General features: G+C 35.0%; 1 protein-coding gene across 3 annotated transcripts in view; it reads left to right on the top strand.

Moving 5' to 3' along the window:
- EXOC2 (exocyst complex component 2) overlaps positions 1-26,924 on the top strand; it is a 127,350-nt gene that overhangs the window by 25,268 nt on the left and 75,158 nt on the right. For all 3 annotated transcript variants that reach the window (XM_080611708.1, XM_080611706.1, XM_080611707.1), the window contains exons 5-11: positions 5,091-5,204; positions 8,086-8,210; positions 17,975-18,055; positions 21,931-22,076; positions 22,191-22,272; positions 22,784-22,886; positions 25,983-26,101. In XM_080611708.1, coding sequence (XP_080467834.1) covers positions 5,091-5,204; positions 8,086-8,210; positions 17,975-18,055; positions 21,931-22,076; positions 22,191-22,272; positions 22,784-22,886; positions 25,983-26,101 — 770 coding nt within the window. The remainder of the gene's footprint in view (positions 1-5,090; positions 5,205-8,085; positions 8,211-17,974; positions 18,056-21,930; positions 22,077-22,190; positions 22,273-22,783; positions 22,887-25,982; positions 26,102-26,924) is intronic.

The following is a 26,924-nucleotide window of genomic DNA, read 5'->3' as shown; positions in this document are numbered from 1 at the left end:
AGGCTGATGTGTCAGTTGCAACCACCAGCCTATAAATTCCTAGTGGATTTCTCTCATCTCATTCTGCCACTTCTCAAATATGGTTGTCATTTTGCTGTCATTTTTCTGCTAAATCCAAAGTTGCTAGGAAGTAGTAGTGTATTCTTGTCTTTTTGCTGTTGGGGAGACCTTTGTTGGCACCTTCTGATTTGTTGTGTTTAGTCTACTCCAGTGTCCCTTATGCTGGTCTTCTCGCATGCATTATTAACACAGTACAGCTGGTACGAAGCCTGCTTCTAGGAGACTGACTGGTACCAGACAGAGGGGGAAGTATACAGCAGCTCTAGCTGGAGCTTGTTTATGCTGGTTGCTATTCAGAATCTGTGTTTATTTAAAGTTGCTTGTTTTGACCTAAAAACTCCTGTGGAATTGAGGTTCAGGTTACCTTTTGGTGGCTGTATGCTGGTTTGGGACCTACCTTTAATCTGCAAATATTGTCATGTATGCTGAAAAGCATACTATGAGATTCTGAAGCTCTGGGAGCAAAATAATCCTTACAGAAAAATTACAATTTGCTAAGTTGCATTTCTAGTCAGGCTCTGTTTATTAGTATCCTTTGCATTTTGTTGCTTTTACTCAATTGTGACTTCTTGGAGGCTGTAATTTACTCATGGAGATTACAGCTAATCTTAAACTTCTGGAGAATATAAATGCTCTGTACATTCATAAGTTCTGTAGTAGAATGTGTTTAAAAAAAAAAAAAAAAAAATAAAAAGTTAACTTACATGCTGTGATGTTAGGTTTGGTTTACTGAGTATCAGGCTATTCAGTACCGAAAGTTTGGGGTAGTGGAGGGTGGGACTTGTATTGATGAGCACATGTGGTGCAAGTGAATCGATTTTACCCATGTGTTTGAAAAGTAGATATGCAGTCCCTTTATGTGGAAGGCAGGGCCACTGCATCTAGTATTGCATGACTGTGTTAGATACACTCAGAATGTCTCTGAGGGAAGTGAAAGTGTGTAGTGGCTTGAAACCAAAATTATTTTTATTATAGTGCACATGGATATAAATCTTAATTACTTCAATACTTAAAATTGGTTTTGATGAATTAATAGGAGTCCTTTAAAATGTTAACTAGGGGTCTAGTACCAGATCTAGTTCTGTTTTAAATAAAATAGTCTGCCTGGCAGGACGTACTACTATATAAATCAAATATGTGTACCTTTGCTGAAATTGTAAAGGTAGTGAAGTATGTAGAGTTGTCAAGGATGGTAAACTTCTCTCTTCTGTGGTTTTCTGTATTCAATTTGTGGGTCCCAGTTTCTTCTACAGTGATTGCTTTTTAATCAATGATTAAGTATTCAGAGTTGCTTCTGGAAAGGATTCTTGTAAAACGAGCAAATTAACAGGAAAATTATCAACAGTTTCATTGCGTGTCAGCATGGTCTCAGGTTTTGCTCTAGTTCATATTCGCCCCATAATGTTGAAATGAGTAAAACAGAAATACTTTCTGAAGTCACATATGTGCTTGTTTAAATGGTAAGCATGAGAAACTTCCAAGGACTTATTTATTTAATTTACTAATGGAAGTTAATGAAACAAACTTGTGTGTATGTGGAGTCAGTCTCTTTTTAGATGCATCTGGCCAGACATTTTAGAAGTACAGTTCCTTTTCAATTTGAACTTTTTAGTGAGCAGCTTGTTGTGAAGACAGCTGTAACAAGTCATTCCAAGCTCCCCATATCTGTTAGTGGAAAAACTACTGGTGAAAGTTATGATAAAAAAAAGGATACTACACCATAGAGCGTAACATATTGTTAACATACCGCACACATTCACGTTCATGTTTCTACTCTGTTGTGACTATGTCTAAAATATGTCTGCACAGATAAAAGCAGCCATAAACGCATTGCTAATTTATGGTTCTGCACAAATACATCTGCTGGAAAAAAGGTCCTGATAACTTTTCAATGCAGTCAAAAGTCAAGCTGAAACGCCCCCCCCAAAACCCCAACCCTTCATTTCTGTTGCACTGTCTGTGAGCAACACTCATTTGCAGGAATTTATTGTATCCATAGCTAAATTATTGTTCAACATCGTATTATAGTATTATACATATAAATAAAAACTTATAGGGTTTTTTTTCCCTAGGAATTGTATGTATCATGCATAAGCTTAAACTGCCATGCATATGTCTTACAATCTTGCAATAATAAGTAGCATTTGGTAATGGTATATTTGTTGAGTGTATGTGGGGTTTGTGTAATATTTGTTTCTTTTGGATTTTGAGGAAAACATATTGAAGTTCTGAAAAATATGAATAAAACTCTGCTTCTCTATGTATATATGCCCTTATATAGTACTTGCACTGAATGTCTGAGTCTCTTCTGAGGTAACTGAACATTTCTAATTTTTTAGTTACCCACAGAGATACTACCATGTGTGGATTTAACATAAAATCTTTTTTGTACAGCTGTGCCACGTATCACATGTGAAGTACTATTATATAAATTCATGTGCCTATTTGGCACTTTTCGCTACTTTGAATGAAAAATAATATCTCTTAAAACAGCTTTAAAAGAAAGATAAATCAAAACTTTCTCCTTTTTGCATCCGTCAGCATTTTCTGCTCACTAACTGGCATTCATGAAATTCAAGTTTGTTGGTAATCATGAATCTCACTACTTACATCTGTAAATCTTTTAACATTATCATAGAATCATAGAATAGTTTGGGTTGGAAAGGACCTTAAGATCATCTAGTTCCAACCTGCCTGTCATAGGCAGGGACACCACGCACTAGACCATGTTGCTCAAGGCTCTGTCCGACCTGGCTTTGAACCCTGGCAGGGATGGAGCATTTACTACTTCGTTGGGCAGCCTGTTCCAGTGCCTCACTACCATCACAATAAAGAACTTCTTTCTTTTATCTAACCTGAACTTCCCCTGTTGAAGTTAAACCTATTCCCCTTTGTCCTATCGATACAGTCCCTGATGAAGAGTCCCTCCCCAGCATCCTTGTAGGCCCCCTTCAGATACTGGAAGGCTGCTATGCGGTCTCCACACAGCCTTCTCTTCTCCAGGCTGAACAGCCCCGACTCTCTCAGCCTGTCTTCATATGGGAGGTGCTCCAGCCCCCTGATCATCTTCGTGGCCCTCCTCTGGACTTGCTCCGATAGCTCCATGTCCTTCTTTTGTTGAGGACACCAGATCTGTACACAATACTCCAGGTGGGGTCTCACAAGAACAGAGTAGAGGGACAGGATCACCTCCTTTGATCTTACCACTTTTTCATTGAATGCAGAAATGTTGGGACCCTCATTTTTAGCTGCTGCTTTTTGCTTCTCAGAGTTTTTCCTATCTCTCCATTTTATATCTGTCATCACTTTTTTTTTCTTGCATCTCATTTGATTTTTTTTTTTTCCCCGCTGTTATAAAAAGTATTGTTTCATGTGCCTGCTTTAATCAGGTGCTACTGATGAAGGACTCCTGGGCAATGTCATTATTTATGTAGGTCCTTCGTACCTGCTTGTGCTAATGGCCATTTGGCTATGAGTAGCAACTTAGAAAAAACAACTCTTTTTTTCTTTATAATTGTACTTTTTAATGCATCTGCCTCTAGATTTACTTCATTTAATCTGCTGTTTGCTTTTTCTAATAAAAAAGGTTTTAACTGGTTTGAAACATGTTTAGATTACAGGAAAAAAAATGCCAACTTAAAAAAACCCTAACAAATCATTGTTTTCATGTCCATTCAGATGGCTTTTCATATGTGTTAAATGTAATTCCAATAGCTGACACTGGATTGCTACTCCCATTCAAATGCAAAGTATGGCAGGTTTGCTTTTGCATACAGTGTACTTTTTATAGGAGAGTTCACCTAACTTACAAGCATCAGAGAGGAACATTACTGACTTTTGAGTTTGATGTTGTAATTAAAAGTGACGTAGTAAATTTTTAGAATAGGCTAAAATGTTTCATTTGGAAGGTATCTGCAATGATCATCTTGTCCAACTGCCTGAGCAATTCAGGCTAACCAACAGTAAACTTGTTTGCCATAATTATTTTCTGGAGATGGGATACAGATGGTGAGAAAGAAGAGTGGTGAGTGCACCTGGTGTATGGTGGAATGAATATGGCCAAGCCTTCAGTGAGTGTCTGGACTGAATGATGAAGATAGTCATGTTTTCATCAAAACGTACTTTAAGTATTTGTATTACACTGACCTAAAATAAATGGAATACATCTTCTGTAAAAGTATCCTAGAAGCTACTTGTAGTTTCAGTAATAGCTGTTGTACAGAATCTGCTTTCACAAGCAATTGGCCTGCATGCTATCTTCATGCATTGTAAGACTGAGTAAAAACAAACAAAACATACTGTATCTCACTTATGACATGCTTTTCTTTTATGTTTTGTGTACTATGAACATAGATAACTGTATTGTTTTGCAGGGGGATTATTTTAACTCAGGATTTTTCTCAGTGTTTGCATATAATGAAAGAATGCTCCAAGTATCTTCCTTCATGTTTCCATGGAACCTCTCGTGCACATGAATGAATAAAAGTGATGGTGTAAGATCACTTACAAGCTGTCAAACTGGTGATGTCCTGTTATTTTAAATAAACGCTGGTTCATGGCTTCTAGAGAATATTCTCTCTTACTTACTTGACTTGGTGTACTGGTTTTCCTCTTTAAAAGGCAGAACTGATTTTGAGTACATTCAGCATTGTAATGTGGTCCTGCATTTCAGTAGTAGTAGTATCATGGTGAGTCTGTCTAGTCTCATTTTTTGAAGGCAGTAGTTCTCTTTCTTTAGAAGCATTTTGTACTGACATTTCTGTCATACGTGTACTAGTGAAATAAAAATGGTAAAATCAATTTTACTCAGATTATATTTTAGTCTTTCCCAGTCACGCTACGTGTGCCTGTAATACCAGATTTAATTGCATGGTGAGATAAAAATTTGTTTACATCTTGTTTAGACATGATTTGGTTTTTGGTTTTTGTATTCATTTTTTTGTTGTTTTTTTTTTTTTTTAATGTGACACTTTTAATTGTAAGCTGTTCACAGGAATGTCTCACTGAATAAGTGAATATTTGTTTTTCAGAGGCAGATTTCCTCAAAAAGATTTAGAGGCACTGTTTCCTGGGATGAGTGCTGATTTCACTAGTGAAAACTTTTCTGCTGCCTGGTACCTCATTGAGAATCATTCAACAACAAGGTGTGTTGCTGTCATAAATTATTGTTTTAAATGCAAGTTACTTGATATTATTTTATTATACATTAGATCTGTCATTGGTGGTTGACACTTAAAGTAATAGACCTATTCTCTACTGCCTGTGGTGTTTCTGCTTGACTAGAAATCAACCAGTTTGCTCGATGTGGCTATGAGAAAAACTTAATTTTTACTCAGACCTAAATTCTGGGCTCTTTTTTTTCCCTCCCCAGGCCCATGACAGATGGAAGTTGCCTTCAGGCTAAAGCCTTTTATGAATCAAGAAGTTAGGCAGTGTGGGCTTAAGTGGAAACTCTAGTCCTGTTAAGTGATGACTAGAGGCTGAAGATAAGGGCACTGAACAGACAACTCAGAGCAAAACTGTTAATAGTAGTAGTTAGCTTTTAATTAACACTTGTGGGAAATGCTATAGTAAAAGAAATTTGACAAGTAATATCTTTGCTGTAAATCTCTTAAAAATATTGACCATTAACATTTTAATTTTTAAATCTAGTTCATAATATGTACTTACACGAATGTATTATGTGAATATATTTTTGCATGTATAACTGAGTTCTTTTATCTGTATATGTTTGAATAATACTAGAAGCCATTTTTAGTAGAGATGATGAGCCTTTCTTGTTGTCTTCAGCTGGGTATTCTGATGAGCATTTTGAAGGGAAATACCACTTTGCAAATTTATTTGAATTTTTTTTTTTGTTATCTATGGTAGAAACAGCTGTGGGTTGGTGGTTTGTTGGGTTTTTTGTTGGATTTGGATGTTTTGTTGTTTGGCTGGGTTGTTGTGGAGTGGTTGTGGTGTTCGGTTTTAGGATCTCCAGAAATAACCATTAATCTACTTGGGAAATACTTCCATTTCCTCTCAGAGTGGTGGTAGATTGAAGAGCCAAAACAGCAGCAAGAGAATCTTATTACTCAATATATGTGTATCTTTTGAAATCCAGGAACTAAGAGGAGTGATTCAAAATGAACTATGACAATCTGATAATTTAAGGAGTCATCAGGTTTTTTAAAAAAGTTGATGGAATAGTAAAGTGAGAAAAAACAGCTTTTGATGTAGCTGTTTTTAAGAAATTTCCTTTACCTGAGGCCCTTGGACTGTTGCCATCTTGTTGCTCGTTCATGCTGGCACCAGTGATGCTGCCAAGAGAGATGTAGAACAGATCAAGAGTGATAGCAAAGCCCTGGGGACAAAAGCAAAGAGCACCTTTTATGAAGGGTGAAGGGGAAGGCTTCAGGTAGTGAATGCATCCTGTATGATTAAGGTTCTGTAGGCTCACAGATGGCTGTACCACTGGTTTCAAAGGCAGCGTGTTTTACTTCTGTAGCCATGGATCCATTACTAAAGAACATGGACTGCTAGTGAGAAATGGGATTAATTTGAAAAAGTGGGGTGAGAGCATCATTGCATTTTACACTTATCACCGAAGATTTGCACTTTGACAAGGACTTCAGGTTAGGAATATCAGGGAATGGTCATAACAGCTTGCAGTTAAGTGAGGGACAGAGTTCACCATGTTCAGTGATGGCACTGACAGTGCTGTTGGGAATTACAAAACCAATTGGAAGGGTCTAACCTCAAGTGCCTTTACACACTCACATGCTGCCTGGGAAACAAGCAATGTGGGATTAGATAAGCATATCACCAGAATAAAGTGGGATAGCTCATGTGCTTAGTGTTCTGTGATGGATGGGAAGAGGCCCTCTGAGAAAAGTACCCAGGAAAGAACTGGAAAAAAAATAAAATAATGTCATTTAACCAGAATTACCATTTGTTCATGGAATATGAGCAACAGCATATGTAATGGTTATACCTCTAATAGTGTCAGTAAACCCACTGATGCATATTGATGCATGTCAGCAGTTACAAGTCATGGTCCTCTTGGCCCATGTATTCCAGTGGAATTAAAAGTATTATTTCTTGGTTTTAGATGAAAGCTGGGTTGGTTGGTGTTTTTGTTTTTTTTTGTTGTTGTTGTTTATTAATTTGGTTTATAAAATATAAATCTTATTGTTAAAGTTGCAAACGCTATGTAAAACTCAACAGGAAGAACGGCTCAAAGAGTAGGATGAGTCCAGTAATGTTTTGAATATAATTATAAATAGCATTTTAAATAAAGAAGTAAGCCTGGTCTTTTTGTTTTGATTTTTTAAAAATGTGTAGTCTTAGAAATATTCTGGAATTGTATAATTATCTGCCCCATATAATTTGTGCTATTGTTCTGGACACACGCAGCAATGTTTTAGTTCTTGTCCTCTGTGTAACCTCAGGTATTGGGAATGCTGGAGGTATGGTGCATTGATGTTTTGGGTAGCTTATGTCTGTTTTTTCCTTGAAGGAAATTCTTTTTAAGGAATCAAAATAACATGGGAGGTATTCTTCTCTCCCCACCACCCCCTGGCAATATCCTGACAAATATAAATAAACTATTTAAACATGCTATTAGATCATTAAATAACATGAAACAGTACTTAAAAAGAGAACTGCATAGATTTTTGTTAATTTGAAAATGCTTGTGGTAAGTACTACTTGGATGCCCAAGCAGAGCTATCCAGTTATTGAGTAATGTGATTTCTGTCCAGTAGATGGAAACAGGAAGTAAAGCAAAACGTATTATAAAGAAATCTATTCCAGCACAAGTGATAGGAGCCCTCCATTTAATATTAAAAACTAAAATACAAAAACTCTTTGGACTAAGAGTAAACTGTCATTATTGAGAATCAGACTTGTTAGCAATTATTCAGTCCTTAATAGTTGTTGCAAAAGTGTAGCTGACTTTATTTTCCAAGTAGTTTGTTCTGTTTATTCATTAGCTGACTTTATTTGTTGTTCAAATGTCACAGGGGTCTTCTTGTTTGTTTTCAGTTTTGATCAGCTCAAAACGGCTGTTGTGAATTTGAAGAAACAAGCTAATAAGAAAAATGAAGGAAGTCTAGCTTACGTGAAAGGAGGTCTCAGCACATTTTTTGAAGCACAAGATGCTCTGTCAGGTAAAGATGTTTTGCACTTACTAAATACAGTATAATAGGAAAGACACTGTATGTATGGTTGAATTTTAATATTAAAAATACTGTTTTTCTTCATAGTCTCTTCTAAAAGTGTCTGATGAGCCAAAAATCTTTATCGTGTTGGTCACAAGCTGATTGTTGTGGTATATTTGCAAAAGATGGCCCCAAGTGCCATCTATATTAATTGGAGGCATTTGATGAAACTGCTTAGACCACAGAACCAGAAAAGAGAGGAATTGTTGAACTGGAGATAATATTATGATGACTTAAAAGCTGTAGCAACATCAAAACTTAATTTTATCCCATAGTCAGACTAATACTCATATAAATATTCAGTACATTCTGACTTGAGAAATCAGATGGCCTTTATATTCTGCTTGCCATAGGGAAAATTCCACATACAAATGAGATTGGCTTAGTTGTCTGTGCCATTTATATATATATATATATATATATATATATATCTTTATATACGTATGCGCAGACTTAAAGCATAAAACTGTCTCTGTGGTAACAGCTTATTGTGGGCTGCCATAGTGCTCTCTGGTTAAGGACTGTGCTGGATAAGAGTACAGTGCTGGGCCATCCCCTATAGGTTTAACATTTACCACTGTGCTGTTCTTCATAGTTACTGTATGTTGCAGGGTTGTCACTCCTGATCACTGATCCTGTGTTATGGGTACCACGGGATAAGAAAACCTGTATCTAGTCATAGCTTTAGCCAAGCTAGAACTTCAGTTGGCTTTAGGAACACTGCTTTGGAGATGTATCGATGATTTTTTTTTTTTTTTTTTTTTTTTTTTTTTTTTTTTTTAATTATTTTTCTTGACCAACTTGCAGGCCGCTCGGTTACTGTGTGACAGATGCTTACGTGTGTCAGGGAAAAGGGAAGAATTTTTTTAAGCTGAGTTTTTATTAAGTACAAGGAAAAATGATAGTAGGCTATTACTTTGTGAATCTTAAATATCTTGAAAATGTCGAAATCCTGATTTTTCTTAAATAGGTCGAAATACTAAATAATCCTGAACAAATACTGATATGTGACTTATTTTTTCACAACTAAATCTGCTTTGTATCTAGACTATCAAATACTTTAAAAGATTAGGTTCGATTTCCAAACTGTTACTGCTGTGGATAAAAAGTAATTCTGGCAGATGTGTTATCTTGCAAGGTTATTTTTTGGACCAGCAGAAGCCCAGTGGGATGTACAGAAAGCTAATGCAAACCATAAATGTTGTGAGGTTTTAGAAGGACTGAGCACAACCAAGTGACTTTTCTCATATCAAAGTGTAGGCTTCTTGCCTTCGGAGACTGATTTCATGATAAATGAAGAGGTTGGAGAGTAAATAGGAATGTAAAAAAAATAGTAATAAAATAATTATAGGGAAAGCAAACTCATTTATTTTTGCTAACTACTATGTTCTTAATTAAAAAAAAAAAAATCATAGCTGTAATACTGTTTTGCATATCTTATCTGTATCAGTGTTATTTTTACTTACAGTTAGAGTTTCTCATTGCAGTCCTTTAGATACGTTAACTCAAAACTTCGTATGACTTGTGGTTCTTGGTGCTACTTTTCACCTGTAACTAAAATATCTTGGTTTTATTTTCCACCCAGTGATCCCCATTAAGAGCTCAAAATGAAACAGGGTTGTAGCTTGTGCTGTTACAAACAGTCAAAGTAGTAATAAGACAGAATGGCCTTGATGCTGTTGTATAAGAAAATTAGAGACTTGAAGTCTTAGCGTCTTATAGATGCAGAGCTGTAACACTGGACTGCAGAAGGCTAATCAATACAATATTTAGTTTTTAAATTCTGAATCCAGTTTCTTAATGAGGATGCTTGCAGTCACAGCTGCCTTCTGTAGCATTTTTATATGCATTTCTCTGTTTTAATTGCCTATTAAATGCACTTGCAGAAGTGTTTTGATTCTTTTCAGTCAAAAAAACCCAACTCACTGCATATGAGTCTGTTTGGTAATGCAGAACTGCTAATTTGCCCTTCTTATTCAGAATAATTTTGAGGAAGTGTAGCTGGAAAAATTACATAATCTTTGGAAGACTTGAACCTGTGATAGGTACAGTCAGCTGTTAAGTTAGATGTGGAGAGGCTTCCAGTAGTAGCAAAAAAAAAAAAAAGGGGGTATCTTTGGTAATACAACACTTTTCTGCCCTATACACATGTAAGGGTGAATTTGTGTGTCTTATTTTCTCCTTCAAAAAGATGCGACTAGGATTTGTATGCATTTAAACAAAGCTACAGTAGGAATAGTTTATATTTGAAAGCTGAAAGATGAGGGACATAGCCTTGGTTCTGCAAACTTTCATTGTTTGATGCTGAGCATACAACTGTCACAGATGAAACATGACTCAAGGGAAAGTCATTATCGCACATATCTAGTCTGTCTTCCAGGATGATTAAAGTTTCCTGAGCTGCTTTGTTTTGGTTTGGATATTTTTTTTATTTTTTTTTTTTAACTCGCTTGCTTTGGGAAGATTTCTGAGCTCTAATGGATCTTCTGAAGACACATTTTTGTTGATTGGCATTTTTGTTGATACCTCTCAATTTTCCCCTTCAGATATCCTAGGACACAACTTCCAACCCTGGTGATTATGCTTTATATACTGCAGGTTCGTCTTGTTGTAGAGTGGAGCTATCTGTGTACAGTTGTTTTCTCCTAGGTTTCCCTAAATTGGTATTTTTTGAGGGAGGCTCACTTTAAGAGGTATAACACTTTACCAGGTGCTTCATATTTTCATCTACTGGCACATCTGTTTATGTTTTAACTTCTCTTTTTTCTGTTTATGTTTTGACTCAAGCATATTTAACAGTGCTTGTTTCAAACAGATGAACTTGGTCTGGGAAACCCTGGGAAACTACTGATTGTAGTGCAGCTTTTTTCATTAATTGGAATCAGTAAGATCAGTCTGATTTTAATTGTACTATGAAACTGTATTAGACATTTCAATGAGTATTAATATTTTCACAAGTAAGCATTGAAAACCATAAAAAGCTATCCCAAGATGTTTACTGTATCTTGTGGTTTAGAAACTGTTTACTGAGAAAGTAAGAGGTCAAATAGGACAGAACCTTTGTTTGTTTGGTTTAATTTCTTGGAGAAGAGAATTGCCTTATCAGATCCTCCTGTCTCTGTGCCCATTAGCTTGGCTGACAGTTTGACAGTGACTTTGCTGCAGAGGGTACAACAGAAAGTTTGTTTCATCAGCTGAAGGGACCTGTAAACTGAGCTGAGGGGAGCTGGGCTCACTTCAACTTGACCTGCTTGTCAATGTTGGGAAGTTCAGCTGATTTATTTCCCATAATTCTAATTGCAACCTAGAAAGTAGAATTCCTATAAGGGTGGCTGTTTATATGCTTGTGTTTTATTGTCATGAGCAAGTCATGTCCTCCACAGAAGTCTTCGTGAAGTGAGTAAATTAATTTACTTTGTATATACTTTTTCAGAAGCATTCTTTACAAAGAGCCTTTGGCTGCAGAGTTACTTCTAAGTGTAAAGGGAAAAAAAAAAAAAAGTGAAAATTTAAGTGAAAGGAAAAAAAAAAAAGGGAAATGACCACTTCAGACACTCAATTATGCAAAACATGCCAAGTATAACATCTGTATTGGCAAGTAAAGAAGATGTGTCTTTGAAACATGGGTATGTTGAACAAATTTGTGATTTAGATTCGACTTTCTGATTTGCCATGGCAACAGTTCCTCTTGTGCAGTTTCAACTACAGACACATTTTACTTGATTTTCAAAAAAAAATCTATATAAAAGAAGCACTTCTGGCTATTGCAGTATTATTCCTTTTTTGCCTTTCCAGTCCTTTTCAGAAGTGTGGCCTGTGAGAATGCCAGTGCGATAGGAAACTTAGACTGCAGTTGGCCTTTTGTCTATACCCTACATAATACATAAGATAATTTTGCCTGGCTGATTGCTGTATCTGCTCAATGTCCGGTTTGGGTGGGGTTTTCTTTCCTCCCTCCTTCTTCCCGTAGGATATTTTTATACTTCATCCCCTAAGGCCCATTCTAGAATGAGCATGTCAGTGATCCAGGATCTGATTCAGTATGAATAAGTGGATACTGTTGCAATTATGTCTGTTAAATTATTTTGCTCTGAAATTAAAACAAAAGAAACCACTGGATCTATATTCAGTTCTGAGTCACACTGGGAATTTGAGCAAATTTTAATTTAATTGCTGTGAATTTTAAACTGATGCTTGTCTGTTATATAAGTGCTCCTTCACTTCTGGCTTTTGAAGAGTTATGTCATGTTTGAATCTAAAGAGAGTGCATGCAGCCAATTTTTCATTAGTGATTCTCTTTGCAAACTAGACTGATGACTTACTAATTTGGAGTGGTTTTACATAGCTAGTTCTTAATCTCAGTTCACTCTTTTGTCTTTCTTTGTCCAATGAAATGCTAACCCATGACTGGTTTTGCTAGGTGGTACAGCATCAGACTGCTGTACCAGGTTTTGCTGTCATCACGTTCCTGTTTTGTAACATACCTAATTCATGTTTTTGCTTTACTTTGGTCTCATACATTTTCTCAATACTGTGAATTTTTATTAAACATATGGATTTGGATAAATCAAATTCAGACACGACTACTACCTAAATATTATGCAGCTGACTTGAAATGGGGTAGAATAGTTCTGTGTTGAGTGCTATGTGTGGCACATCTCTATTAATGTTAACTTCCTCATCCCACTTCAAGCGATAGAAGGGCCTTTGCAAGGTAAGAGGAGCCAGCTACTGTAGGGAGCAATTTTCTTAACCTCTATGAATTATCATATTAAAAGAACAGGGTAAATGAAACAAGCTGGCAAGAATAAAACTAGGATGCTATATGTGTCAGGCATGTGTTTAACACCATATCAGTCACTTCAGAGTAACAATTTGCAGGCATGTATGTGTCCCACAATAGATGCAAGGTAGATTATTTCAGTTCAAGAATTAAGATCATGTCTCCCAAGTAGTCATGAAGCAATAGCTGATGTGCTGTAAGCTCACTGTCTAGTTTTCCAAGTGGATGCTCATGTCTGAAGGCATGAGCTATCTTTTTGCTACTCTCATAGACAAAAGCTGAATAAGAAGCAATTGCACTAGCATTGCTACATATGTTACCCTTACATTTATGAGCCTCCTTATGTGTATGCACAATTGAAAGAGTAGGTATACTGATTTAAGTTCTCTTATTGAAAGCTTGTGTCCTAATTTTGCAGTACTAGGTGACAAGGGAGACATTGCAATGAGCAATGTATGCTGAGAGAGAGATGACCTGACAAAGGAGTGGCAGTAAAGTATGTAAGTGGTGGTAGGTAGTTTAAGTAGTTTAGTCTCATGCAGGTGCTTCTTCTTCATGCAATGCCTATGATCAGTTTCTGTAGCAGACCAATTTTTATCTTACTGTAACTCTAAAAAAGCACGAGTTATGTGATTGTGATTGATAAATGGCTTAAACCTTCCTTTTATAGCTATAAACCTTCCAGGATAGCTTTGTGTAGGGGGTGTTTTTTGTCTCACGCAAGAGATGGTCTGATTTTAAAAAGTGTGAAACAGCAGGAATTGTCTTAGTCCATAATGAAAGTTCTGTGCTCAAGCCAGTATCTGATTTTATGCTGACTGTTCATATAAAATAGCTTCTGTTAAATCAGTAATTATTTTAGAGATACAAACTAACTGCTAGCAGTATTTCTCCAAGCCTATGCAGTCATGGCAGCTGTTAGCTACTGTGTGACTGTCATGTTTTATCAATTTGTGTTTTTCAGGTAAGTTAATTTTTTTTGTTCACTCTCAAAAAACAAGAGAGCATCAAAAAGAAAGATTGGGTTTGCAGCTGAAGTTTTCAAATGTAATCAACTGCAGTTATTTTCTAAGTGTGTAGAAAATTACCCACGATTAAATTTGAGCCAGACTTGATCTACAAGCCATAAAACCAGCTTAATTTCATGTTACGTGATTCCATCTTGATTTCCATACCATTTTTAAAATACATGCAACATTTAAAAGCTGGTTTTATTTCTTCCATTAGCTTTCATAGATACAGCAGCTTAGCAATGTGTTGGTAAAAAGAGAACAGCATTTCCCATACTCTAAAAATTATAAGCATATCAAGAAAACTTGGGGGAATAAGAAACAACCGAAACAGACAAACAAAAAAAATAGCAGTATTGATTAATGTATAATAAACTTTTTTTTAAGGTTTTCATAGTGTAATGTATTACTAGCTCCATTCATGACATGCTGTCTTTATGTATTGCTTTGCTGAAATATAATATATATAAATTATAATATATAATTTGCTCATTATATGCAGCTATGCACTCCTGTTGAATCCATTCAGAAGAGTTTCTACCCTACATAGGGGTGCTGTTCTCATCAATAACCTTCTTACGTTTTGTTCAAATTACAGAAAATCGTTAATCCTTTGATAAAGGAAACCAAAGGCATTTTTATTCATGCACTGCCATGACTACTGGCAGCATCTTAACATGTGTTCTTCATCCCTCCATTACTGTGCTTTGGTGCCGAGTTCTTTATTGTTACCACATCAGATCTTCAGAAATACTTTGCTGAGTCAGTCTTTTTCCTTTTTTTATATTGACTCGTCCTCTCTCCCACACCTCCTCTTATTTTCTACATCTGACTAAAAGGGTCTGGGATAAGATTTTTCATAGATAATGCATTTCTAGCCATCTTTTAATCAGCAAATGGTGGAAAACTTGCAGCAGTGTTGCTTTGAGCTGAGTTAGACTGAGGAGGTTTTGAAAATGCTGCTCTTGGTGCCTATCACAAAATATATTTTAAAAATGTAAATAAAAAAAAAGAATAAATAAATAAAAATAAATATAAATATAAAAATAAAAAATAAATAAAGAATGGAATTTGCAAGTCAAAAGCTGTATGATCCTGGCAAGTGTAATTTAATTTGTTAGATTTATGGTTGCCAAGTAGAAAACAATATCCTTCCTTAGATTAAATAAAACTGTTTTCAACACAAGCAACAACAAATTAATCACAGTTTATTTTGCTACAAGGCCTGTACGAAGCTCTATTTGCCAGGTTGAACTTTGCATGTGTTTTGATCAAATAGAACCGATTCTGAAGTATTTAGTCACAGTTTAGAGATTGTGAGCTGTAAACTTAGTCTCTTCACTGTTGGTAGTATCTCAGTGCAGCTCTGAAGTTTGCAAATGTTTAAGTATTCTGATTTAGCTGGGAAACTCAAATTGGCAAAGATGATACAAAACACCCTTAATTTTCTGGCCTTAGCTGAAGCATCTAAATCTAGCCCCTCCTCATCTTTATTTATTGTATGGTTCTTGTAGTAAAGCCATGACCATCATGAAAATTTTTAAATAAGCTGCTGTCAGCATGGTTTACGTTTTGTTGCCAGTATATGGGCTTTACTAGGTGTTTAGGTGTTGCAGTTTGGTTTTGGAAGTTCTTAGGTGTGTCCCCTTCAAAAGTAACATCATAGTTAATTGGTCAGCAATTAATGTTATGCAATTAATGGTTCCAAAAGACTAAATTTTAAAAACATCTGAAGCAATAGACATCTTAGGGGTCTTTTATCCACATCAGTTTAGAAAGTATCTTTCAAAAATATGCTTCACAGAATGATTTCAAAATATGTAAATTAAAATCATTGCACTTTGATGCAGTTCCAGTAATACTTACAACATTTGGTTTTAAAATACCTATTTATGTTGTGGTTGCTGTTCTGATGAACTTGACTTTCAGTATGTAACATTAATTGCACTACAGTAATTGGCTTCCCTTGTATACATGATATATATAAATGGGATAATATGATCAGAACCTTTAATGTTTTGTTACATAATTGTAGAGGTATTCTTATAGGTAAGTGGTGTCCATGTCATATTTAAAATGTGATGTGGACATTTAAATTTAAAATTTAAAATGCTATCTCTTAAGATAGATCTCTGTTCCTGAAAATATTCAAGAATCGAAAATATTTATTTCATTTCATTCCAGTGTTGGTTGTCTTATGTAATACGGTGTCCTAAAATATTTTTCTTCACTAGTGACTACAGTATCAAAAATAAGGAGGTACTCTTGCACTTTCAAGAAAGCAGAGCCTCCTGAAATTCTTTGTGTTGCAGGATCAAGGGATTGAAGGCTCAAATTTACATGTTTGAGAATAATGGAATTTTATTTGTTTCGTTTTGTTTTATTAAATCTCACACACCCCCACACATACACGCACACCTCCATCCAAATGAAAATCCCTCCTTTGAAGGAGGCAGGAGACTATCAAGGGCCATTGTGTTTCAGATTAGCCACTGCCTACAGTATGACTGAGGTCTGTCTTGTCCTTGTTTGCTTTTTCTTAATTTGCAGCTACAGAGCATGGGTATTGTAGGGGAAACCAGTTGGCGATGACATCTGTATGTGCGCATTATATGCAGTTTGGGGTGGTATTTTAAACTATCTTAAGTATCACTCAGTGGATCGAATTCCAGGTATCTCCTGGAGCAGATTAGGTACACTCATGAAGTTCATCTTTTAGTTTTATATCATCTTAAAAGAATCCAGTTGAGGGACTCAGGTTGCTGTGAAAGCAACAGGAGCTGGTGGATGTTTTATAGAGCTGATTGTACATTAAGATAACAAATTTAAAATTTGAAAGGAAAATAATATTTTTAATTAATTGCCTTTTATACCCTTTATGCATATATACAGGGGTACTACTTAAAAAAAAAAAAAATCCCAAACGAAAAATAAACTATCTGTGCCAGTTGCACTGAACAGAGGAGGGAATGAATGCTGTGTAAGAGAGGGGAAGCAAGAAGAAAAGAAAGGAGTATCTACACTCCATTCGCTGTTCATATTTCCAGAGTGGTATAGTGTAGTCAGTGGTAAATCTCTCCCTGAAAAAGAAATTATAGTAAAACAAACAAATTAATTCTGATACTATGCATTTCCACATCCGTTAGTACTACCATGTGGAAACAAGACTTGGGGCTTTTGGTATTCTATGACAGGGAAAAAAACAGAATCATTAAAAAAAAAAAAAAAAAAAGGCAAACTCCTCTGTTTTGATACTGTTTTGAGCAAAAGCATCACAATGCTTCTGTGTAATGTTTAATGCAGTGTATTCCTATAAGATACTCTTAATGTGTCTGGTTTGAGAATAAGTTTTTATATAGGAAAACAACTAGTGGAGGTGTGTTCTAACACTTAATTTTTGGAGTTATCAAAATTCTGTGTGACTTTTTACCTATAAATTAGTGGTGATTCTTTTTTGCTGAGATCACTGTAAAAATTTGGTCTTGCAAAGCAAAAATATTTTGTACTTATGTTACACTTACTTTTCAAAATATTAAATTGAACTCACACTTGTATTACAAGACAATTGATTGGGATTATTTCCATGTTTGTGTGTTTGGGGTTTTTTGTTGTTGCTGGTTTTGGGATTTTTTTGTTTGGTTGGTTGTTGTTTGGCTTGTTTTTTTTTTTCCTTGAGCATTACTGTCTTGTTCAAGAAGACACAGGAAGTCTGTGTCAAAGTAATGGTTAAAATTCTGCAATGTCTGGCTCTAAGCCCTGTCCTTCACTAGACTCTGCTGCCATGAGGCATGTTTGTATTTTTTTATGTCTAACAAGAAAAATAATACCTTAATTTTAAAAATGTTTAGAAATGTCACTTTGATATAATGTATTCCCACCTATTAAAAAGTTCTGCATTTTAACTAGACACTTTATTCCAGCAATTCATCAGAAACTGGAAGCGGATGGAACGGAAAAAGTAGAAGGATCCATGACGCAAAAACTGGAGAATGTACTGAACAGTGAGTTTCGTCTTTCCAGCAGCAACTATTTATGGACTTTGGACTTTCTAACAAGCTTTTATATATTCCTAGGAATATGGTAGAAAACAGTACAATCTCTCCTGACTTTTCTGTTTGATGGTAGTAATGCTAGGGTGTGATGGTATACCTTTTGAAGTAAGTAGCAGGTTTTGCCAAGACTTTCATCAGTCTTTCTGATAGCAAAAAGAATAAATATCCAAATAAAGAGATATTCTAAAGCATTTACAGCATTCACTTTAAATGAATTTTGGTGGTGTATTAATTTTGAGCAGATAAAGAATATAGAGGGGGTATATGGACAGAAGTGTAGAAGGATGAGCAAAGCTAAATACCAAACTGTAAGAAGTTTGAGCAAAAGAGGGAAAAAAAAAAAATACAGGTTGTTTGCAATAGCAGGGTCTATTAACAGAATCTTTGTCACTTAATGTGCTGCCATTTAGACTATTTAGCATTCTTTTTAGAAATTCTGAAAAACTCTCAGTACTTTCTTTTCTGTTTCTCTGTATTGGCTATAAGGTTGCATTCAGAGAGATGGCTTGAATTTGCTGCAGTTTGGTATGTGTTTCATCAGATCAAAAAAGTTCCTTTTTTAATTCTGGGATTTCTGCCAAGATAATTTTACTTTGTTTCATTGTGATTTTTTTCACAGAGGAAGGGATGTTTCCCTTAGTGCTGTATCAATAAGCAGGAATGACATGCAGATAGCTGACTCAGTGTTGGAAAGTCTGAGTGTGTTTTATGAAATCAAGAAAGTGACATGAAAGTTCACTGTTTGCTTTCTTCAGACAAGAGAAGAAAGTGACTCTATGTGTGTTTGTGTGGGGAGCACAAAGAAAGCAGGGGGTTTTGTGAACATCTCTGGCTCATTTCAGTGGAGATTCATTAATGCTTACAATCAAGGTGTAGTTTGAACAGTTATTCCCTTATCTTGTTGCTTGGAATGCAAAACACACACACACACACCCCCCACCTCCCAACCAAAAATCACCAAAAAACCCCAACCAAAAAAATCCCTACGAAAAACCTCGCTCACACTATGAAAAAATTATAGTGTGTGTCTGTATGTGCAGAATATGTGATACCTATAGGATAGGAGAAAAAAGCATTTGCCAAATTGCCAGTGCAATTGTCACTGCTTTGTGCTCTGTATTTATGCCATGTCATGCAGCAGGCACACACTCCTTGAAGAGCACTTTCCCTTTGACAAAATTGTGTGATAGCTTTAAATAAAGAAGCAGAAACTTAGATCTGTGACATTTTCGTACACACACTGAGACAAGTCTACCTGTAGATTTGTAATTATTGTTTCATTTGGTAAGTGGTGGCTGAAATTTGTATGCAGATAATGCCGACTTGTCTTTTTCAAGCTGGATCTGTTAGACGAACTTGTGCCAGGCACTTCAGAGTGGTATTAAGTTTGGCTCTGCTGTGAAAAGAGTTGGCTTCTTTTCTTCCCGATACTTTGCAAGTCATGATGGGTGGGAGGCAGGGAAGTAGGAATACAAGGATTTAAAAAGAGTAAATAATATTATGCAAAGTAGTTTAGGATCAAAGCTTTGTTTCTAGTTTGACCATTGAAAGCTTCAATAATCCAGGAGTAACGGGGCCTGCTTTCAAAAGTTACTTCAAATCTTTAGTCCCATAGGTACGTATTTTGAGGCACAATTGGTGTTTTGAGCTTGATTGCAAACTCCAAAGAATAAAAATGTTTTCTATAACATCTGAATGTATGTAAAGTGTGTGCTAAATTATTGTACTGAAATGGCATGGGTTAGTAGAATCAAAATCTGGTGTTATAGGTGGAATTATAAATGCCTGGAGTTTTTGCTAAATTGCTAAATTTAATTGCTAAATAAATAGTAAATACACATTTGTAAAAATATATGGTGTGCTATAATGAACTTCATGAAGAGTTGTATCTTAAAGAAGGTCAGTCGAATTCTATGATGGGGTGTTATTGTCAGGCTCTATGAAAAATAACTGTTGGATAACTAGAGCTTTATTTTGAAATCACGAAATTTGCACACAGTAGATGAATCATCTATTTTGAAAACATAGTTAGTCAATATAGGGCCCAAATCTTTATCCATTGATTATTTCAGTTTAGATTATTCATCAGTAATCAAGAGATAGAGATTGCTGATATAGAAAGGATTTGGAGGAGGGAGAAGAGATTTTACATTTTTCTTTTAAGCCTAAAAATCAGACCTGTTTTGCATGACATGTTGAATTTCATTAAGACATTAGTAAATAATACAGTAGATTTCAATTTCTATGTAAAACAGAAAAAGTATGCAGAGAAGAAAAATCATTTACTTGAGGATTTGTAAAGCAAGTTGATTTGTAAAGAGAAGAAGGCATGTAGTTCTAAACTAAACATGGAAGTCACTGTGCTATTCCTGCAGTTGCCAATTAGCTTTTAGAAACGTTTGCATTGAATTAAGAAATTGCTTTGTGAATATAACTTTAATTCTCAGATATAGTACATTGGTTCTTGGCTGTTAAAAGAATGGACAAAATCCGTATGAATTCAAACAAATGTTACTAGAAGGATTTACAAAACAAGCATTTACTATAACCTCAAGAGAAAAATCATACTTTATCAAGTGGTCTGTATTTAAATGTCCAACTAACTGTTTTCTTTGTGCATTTCTCCTTAATGGATTAAATTATTCTATGCTAAATACTATGCAGTAGAGATAGCTATCCTGACAAAACTTTTTTTACATCAAGGCTTCAAAATTTCAACAAAGTTTAAACATTATTTAGATATAACAATTATTTTACAAAGACTACTTTTAACATGAGCAGGCCACCCACAGTGTTGACTAGAGAAAATGGCATGCAAGCCACCCAGTGAGACTGATGTAATTTTTTTTCATCTTTGCTTAAAGTATAGTCACTAGACCAGATAATGTAGAAACTTCTACACACAACGATCAAAATAGCTAAAACAGTTCCACTTTTTTTTTTTTTTTTTTTTTTTTTGGTTAATTAAAAATAAGTCACGGGTTGAAAAAATGCAAATATTCACATGCAATGTAAATCTGCCCTAGTGTAAATTAAATTCTATTATTCTGTGTTAGGATATAATCCTTACTACAAAGTAGAATGCTTTTTAGACTGGATTAGAAAGGTTTTAAGACTATATTTAATGTATTTATTAAAGATAAATTCACAGGTAACATAGAAAATTAATTGCATGAAATTGTTGACAAAGACTGGATCCTCTATGCAATGAAGCCAGTAAGACTTTTAATACAATGTGAAGACAATTTGTAATCATTCTGTTACAGTGATCAGCTTAGTTAGACTTCTTTTCAGTCATGGCATTGTCTTGACTTAATAATTAGTAATTGTAAGTATCAAATATTGTTAATAATTTTTAAGACTTAATTTGAAAACACAAAAAAATTGTTTGCAAAACCTGGTGATAACTTTTAAAGGTAATGACATTAATTATCATAATGAAATTATACTTTTCTAAAAAGAAAACTTTCTATGACTTTTTCCATATCCTGAGATGCATAATTTAGTTATAAAATGTAGATCTGGAGCCAAAGCAAACTATAAAATATCTGCAGCAAAGTTAAGCATTTGAAATAGGAAAGAGCGATTGTTTTTAATTGTGCAGGGGTCTTACCACATTAAAATGCTAAGTGGTTCACTGTGAAATAGTATTTCATCAGTTGTAAAATGTTAACAGAGTTGAGCAAAAGAGTATAAAAATTGAGCAATAATTACTCATATGCTCTGAAAAATCTTGAATGACTCATTAAAATGAGGAAAATCTGTATGTCATTGGAACCAATTACTTACTCTACTTTTTCTTATTTTCATCCTTTTTAAAATAGGAGCCAGTAACACAGCAGATACCTTATTCCAAGAAGTACTGGGTCGCAAGGACAAAGCTGATTCAACAAGAAACGCTCTTAATGTTCTTCAGCGTTTTAAATTTCTTTTCAACCTTCCCTTGAATATTGAAAGAAATATCCAGAAGGTATAATCCTTTAAAAATACTTTTCTGTTGCTGAAATTAGTGTTACCCTTTTCTTGACAAATACGAATGTTAGTTGTTAATGTGTGGTTTTGTTTCGTTTTGTTTTCTTTTAAGGGTGATTATGATGTGGTTATTAATGACTATGAAAAAGCCAAGTCGCTGTTTGGAAAGACAGAGGTTCAAGTATTCAAAAAATGTAAGATATGGGTTCCGTTATTTGCCTGCTTGCCCCCACCCCCCACCCCCCCCCACTTGGAGGCCAAAAAGCACATAGTAGTCTAAAGAGCTTTACGTGGATTCATATTGTTTTTAATACATACAAATATGGATTTATAAGAACAGATTACTCTAAAGAATGTTTCTGTCATGTTTTCTGGGTGGGGTTTATATTACAAAATGTGAAATCGCAGCCAATTTTATTTATTTATTAAGGCTTGGTATCACTGGGCATAAAAAAGGTTACAGTAATTAAAATGTGACTTTGGGTATCTCACTGGCATATCATTGGAAAGACTTCAAAATCCAATTTTCTGGCTTTGTAGAACTGTCATATACAGATTTTTTCTGATGTGGTTTGTTATGAAATCAGTTACATTTATTTCCACATTAACTCTGAAGTGTCTGATATCCTAGAAAAATAACATAATTTTCAGTTCATACCACTGCTGAAGGCACACACTGGATTTATTTCCTCTCCCTATTCCTAGATTATGCTGAAATTGAAACTAGAATTGAAGCTTTAAGAGAACTTCTGTTGGATAAGCTGCTTGAAACTCCATCAACATTGCATGATCAGAAACGTTATATAAGGTAATCATTTGACTAGTGTCTTTGTCAAGCATAGTGTTAGATGTGTATTTGAATCTTTCCTAAGTAGGGTATTGACTATTTTTACTACAGTTTAAATACTAATTTTAAAGCTGTACTTAGAGTACTTTGAGATTTCATGATTATATAAATAATGGCAATGGATTGGTACTTGATTGTTTATTGAATGACTGAAAAACAGTTCTTGAATTAGAACATTTTCATGAAGGGTAATTGAAATTTGAATTTAATCTTTTAAAGTCTTAAAGGCATGTTTCAATTCTCTTGCTTCCTCTAAACTGTCATGTTGCAAGCTGTGTCTGAAGTGATTGTTCACAGGTTGCAGATCTCAAAATAGGTTCCGTATTAACTTGTCTTACACTTCAGCTTGATTTGGTGTTGAAATTGAATCATCCTGAGTGAGATAATAGGCAGATTTTAATCCAAACTGTCATTTAAATTTGGGTTTGGCTCTTTACTATTCAGTCTAAATAAATACATAAATTCTTAGATTTTCTGTTATTCACAAAGGTGATGTTGAAGTTTGTTGTAGGCATACTGACATGAATGGGTTGGACCTTTTATTGGTAGACCTTAACCTAATTTACAGTCCTTGGAGCCAAATTTTAGAGTGCTCTGGAATATTTGATGACTTTACTTAGAAAGCATTTGAGTTTTGGATGTTACATGGTGTCCTAGTGTGGCATGACATCCTCGGAGCTCTTTTCAGTTATTTTAGAAGATATAAACCAAATGGGCTGTGTGAAAAGCATTCTTAAAATTGACACCTGCATGAAGTCTTTGTTCTGTATGCTCACAAGGCCCAGTCACACTGGACCAAGTAAAGTATTGGTATCTTAGGTCCCTTTATGTAATGTTAGTTGTACACTGGTCATTGTCATCAGTATAACTTATGTGGAGCACTTCTCATTCTTCTGGGTGGTATATAAATATTGCCTGTTTATTGAAACTGTGTTTTAAGGTAGTTAAGTATTTTGTGTCTCTGAAAAAGACACTACTGTTTCCTTTCTGTGTCAGTCTTGAAAACTTTAGAAAGCAGCTTCTTTATCTAAGCCAGGAAGACCTCTTCTGAGGATTCTTAGAAGAATTCTAAGAATCAGAGTTGTATAAACAGTTGATTCTGTTTTTTGGGATTTTTTTCTTTTTTAGACTTTTTTGGTGGTTTTTGGTTTGTTTTGGTTTGGGGGTTTTTATTTCTTTTTAGTTTTTCTCTAGCCCCTTACCTTGAAGTGTTGAGTCTTTAAAAAATATCCCAGCCTATCTTAAAGCAGACTGTGTTGATGTAACTACCACATGTAGAACAGTGTAATGCAGGAGAGCAGGCAGTGGACAAATGTGAAATAATTTAGTTCTAATAAATTAAGAGAATCGCAGCATACAAAGCAATTAAATTAGTTTCATTACTCTAGACATGCTAATGTGGTTGTACTAATGTAAATTTTCTGGAGGAAAGGTGTGAAGAAAGCTTTCTTCACAGCACTTCAGCTAAGAGGAAATTAACAAAATCCTACTTGTACAATTATTTGCATTTTTAAGAGACTTTTTCTTCCTAGATATGTTTGTTTTGTATGTCTCCAGTGTCAAGGCTGAGCAAAACTTGAAATACTGTGGTTTTCCCCCTCAGATATTCAATGTTTATCTTTATAATTAGGCTTCAGTTCTTATTTTCCTCTCATTTTATTACGGTATTTACAATGCTAATTATTTTATACTTTTCAGGAACAGTTTACCGTATCACTCAACAACTGAGTAGATGTATTTTTTCCAAGATCAGTGGTAATTTTTTTAATTTTGTCTAAGCAAAGACTGAAGGCCCCCTTAACACCAAGGAAGGCCTTGAGCTCATAATTTATAAATGTCACCCTGTCAGAATGGTTGGTCATGTAATGTTCTCATCCATCCAACGAATCCTACTTTGACAGTTTATTTTTGTCCAAGTACTGCAGGCAGTTCTTAAAGAAGACAGGATTTTGCAATACAATCTTAATTAACAGTAGGCATTATTGTAGTCATTCAGCGTTTGTGAAGGAGTTAAACATTCGCTGCACTGCTTAAGATAATAAATCATTCTACTTCACCTTGAGCATCTTGAATTTTTTAACCTGACCTGAGTCATTAATGCAGAATGTGGTGGAGTGCATTAAATGATAAAGCAGCTACTGCTTTTTGAAAATACTCTTTTGAAAGTACTGTTGTCAGATTGTCTTGAATGCCATACATTTGTCTTTATTACTTTTGTGTTCTCTTTGAAATCACAGCAGCTGGCTCTAATACTTATCTTTCCCCAAAAGTCAGAGGGTGATTTGTTTCCATGTCTTAGAAGCCCCAGTGCTTTTCATTATCTCTCCCCGTTCTTTTTTTCTCTGGACTTCGTGTGCACATCATAGAGCAAAAAAAATATATCTCAACCTTAAAAAAACAAAACAAAACAACAACAAAAAAAAATCAAAACAAAACAACAGCCAAACAAAAAAAAGAAACGCAACCTCCCTACTCTCTTCCCCCTCCAAAAAAAAAAAAAGGAAAAAACAAAAAAGCCAACATGCGAAAACCCCCAAAAGAAATTAAAACAAACAAACAAACCAAACAAAAAAACGCCACCACAGTCCAGGAGCTTGGTTTACACTGTCTGTACATGTATGTGCTAAAATTAATGAGCTGCCAAAAATTAATTTCTACTGTACTTGTTAAGGTTACATGATGATACAATCAGGACAAGTAAAATGGGAAGAAAAATACCATATTTTATGTGCTTGAGATGCTTAACTTGGAATCAGTGACGACATGAAGTACTGAACTGCAGCCGTGGCAGATAAAGAGCTTGGTTTCCCAAGTACTTGAGGCACAACTGAAAATACATATTAATATAATATTAAATATATATGGTTTTGTTTATTTCTGTAAGTTTTTCAGATAAAGTTTTACCTCACTAAATGAGTGTATCTTAACTATTCTTGATTTTTTCATTTTTTTTAGATTTATATTAAAAAAACCATTTCTTAGTACATCTTTGCTCTGTTTTAACGAGGCCTTCAGTGTGTCAAGTTAGAGCTGTGATTTTTGGACTCTGTTTTGCAGATATCTTTCTGATCTTCATGCGCCTGGGGACCCTGCTTGGCAGTGCATTGGTGCTCAACATCAGTGGATTCTGCAACTCATGCACAACTGTAAGGAGAGCTATGTTAAAGAACAAAAAGGCAAGGATATATTTTTCTTCTATATATATGTATTTGACATCTAGGAATTTGGCATTGCCTTTTATTTGACAAGTCTTAGTGTACAAATGATATTTGGGGGGGTTTCCCATCAATTTTGATAGCTTTTCAAAGTTGAATACTGTCTTGTATTTTTTTCTTTATAGTGTTATAAAAACAAAACAGCAGTTTGAGTTTTCTTTTTGTTTAACTTACAACTTTTAAGCTCTTTACATGAGAAAAGAGTTAGATTTCATTTATCTGAAGCTCACTGTCCTCTCAGAATACTCCTTTCAGGTCCCATGAAGTTTGGATTGTTTTCTGGCAGATTTCTTTGTCACAAGATATGCTGTTAGTATATGGAAATGCAGGGCATTGGGGCATAGTGGAATAATGTTTAATTTCTTGATAGGCAGAATAATAATATGGTGCTGTCTCATTCTTTGTTCATGTGCAGTTTCAAAATTCAGATTAGTGTTCAGGCACAGACCTGTGAGCTGGACAAATAGGATATTTAGAAAATGTTATATTAAGACCAATAGGAATACTTAGTTGTATTCTGTCTTTGTCTTTGCCACTGTTGCTCCCTAAGAAATGTATAGGTATTGCTTTCAGGTGTGGCAGCAACTTATATACCAGTTAACATGATCCTTCACGTTACTGTATTTTCAAAAGGGAATAGGTGGTTGGCTGTATGGACCTGGTATTTCTAGTAGTAAAATCTGATAACTGGATTTTCAAATTGGAAACTGATAAGTAGTGCCTTATTTCTCAAGAAGTCTCAGGGTCTGCTGCTGTTTCTGAAATGAGTAGGCATATCGGAATC

The sequence above is a fragment of the Psittacula echo genome (assembly GCF_963264785.1).
Source record: "Psittacula echo genome assembly, chromosome: 2".
NCBI classification, from domain to species: domain Eukaryota; kingdom Metazoa; phylum Chordata; class Aves; order Psittaciformes; family Psittacidae; genus Psittacula; species Psittacula echo.
Note: the sequence above shows the minus strand (reverse complement) of the source record. Positions and strands in the feature narration are given on the sequence as shown.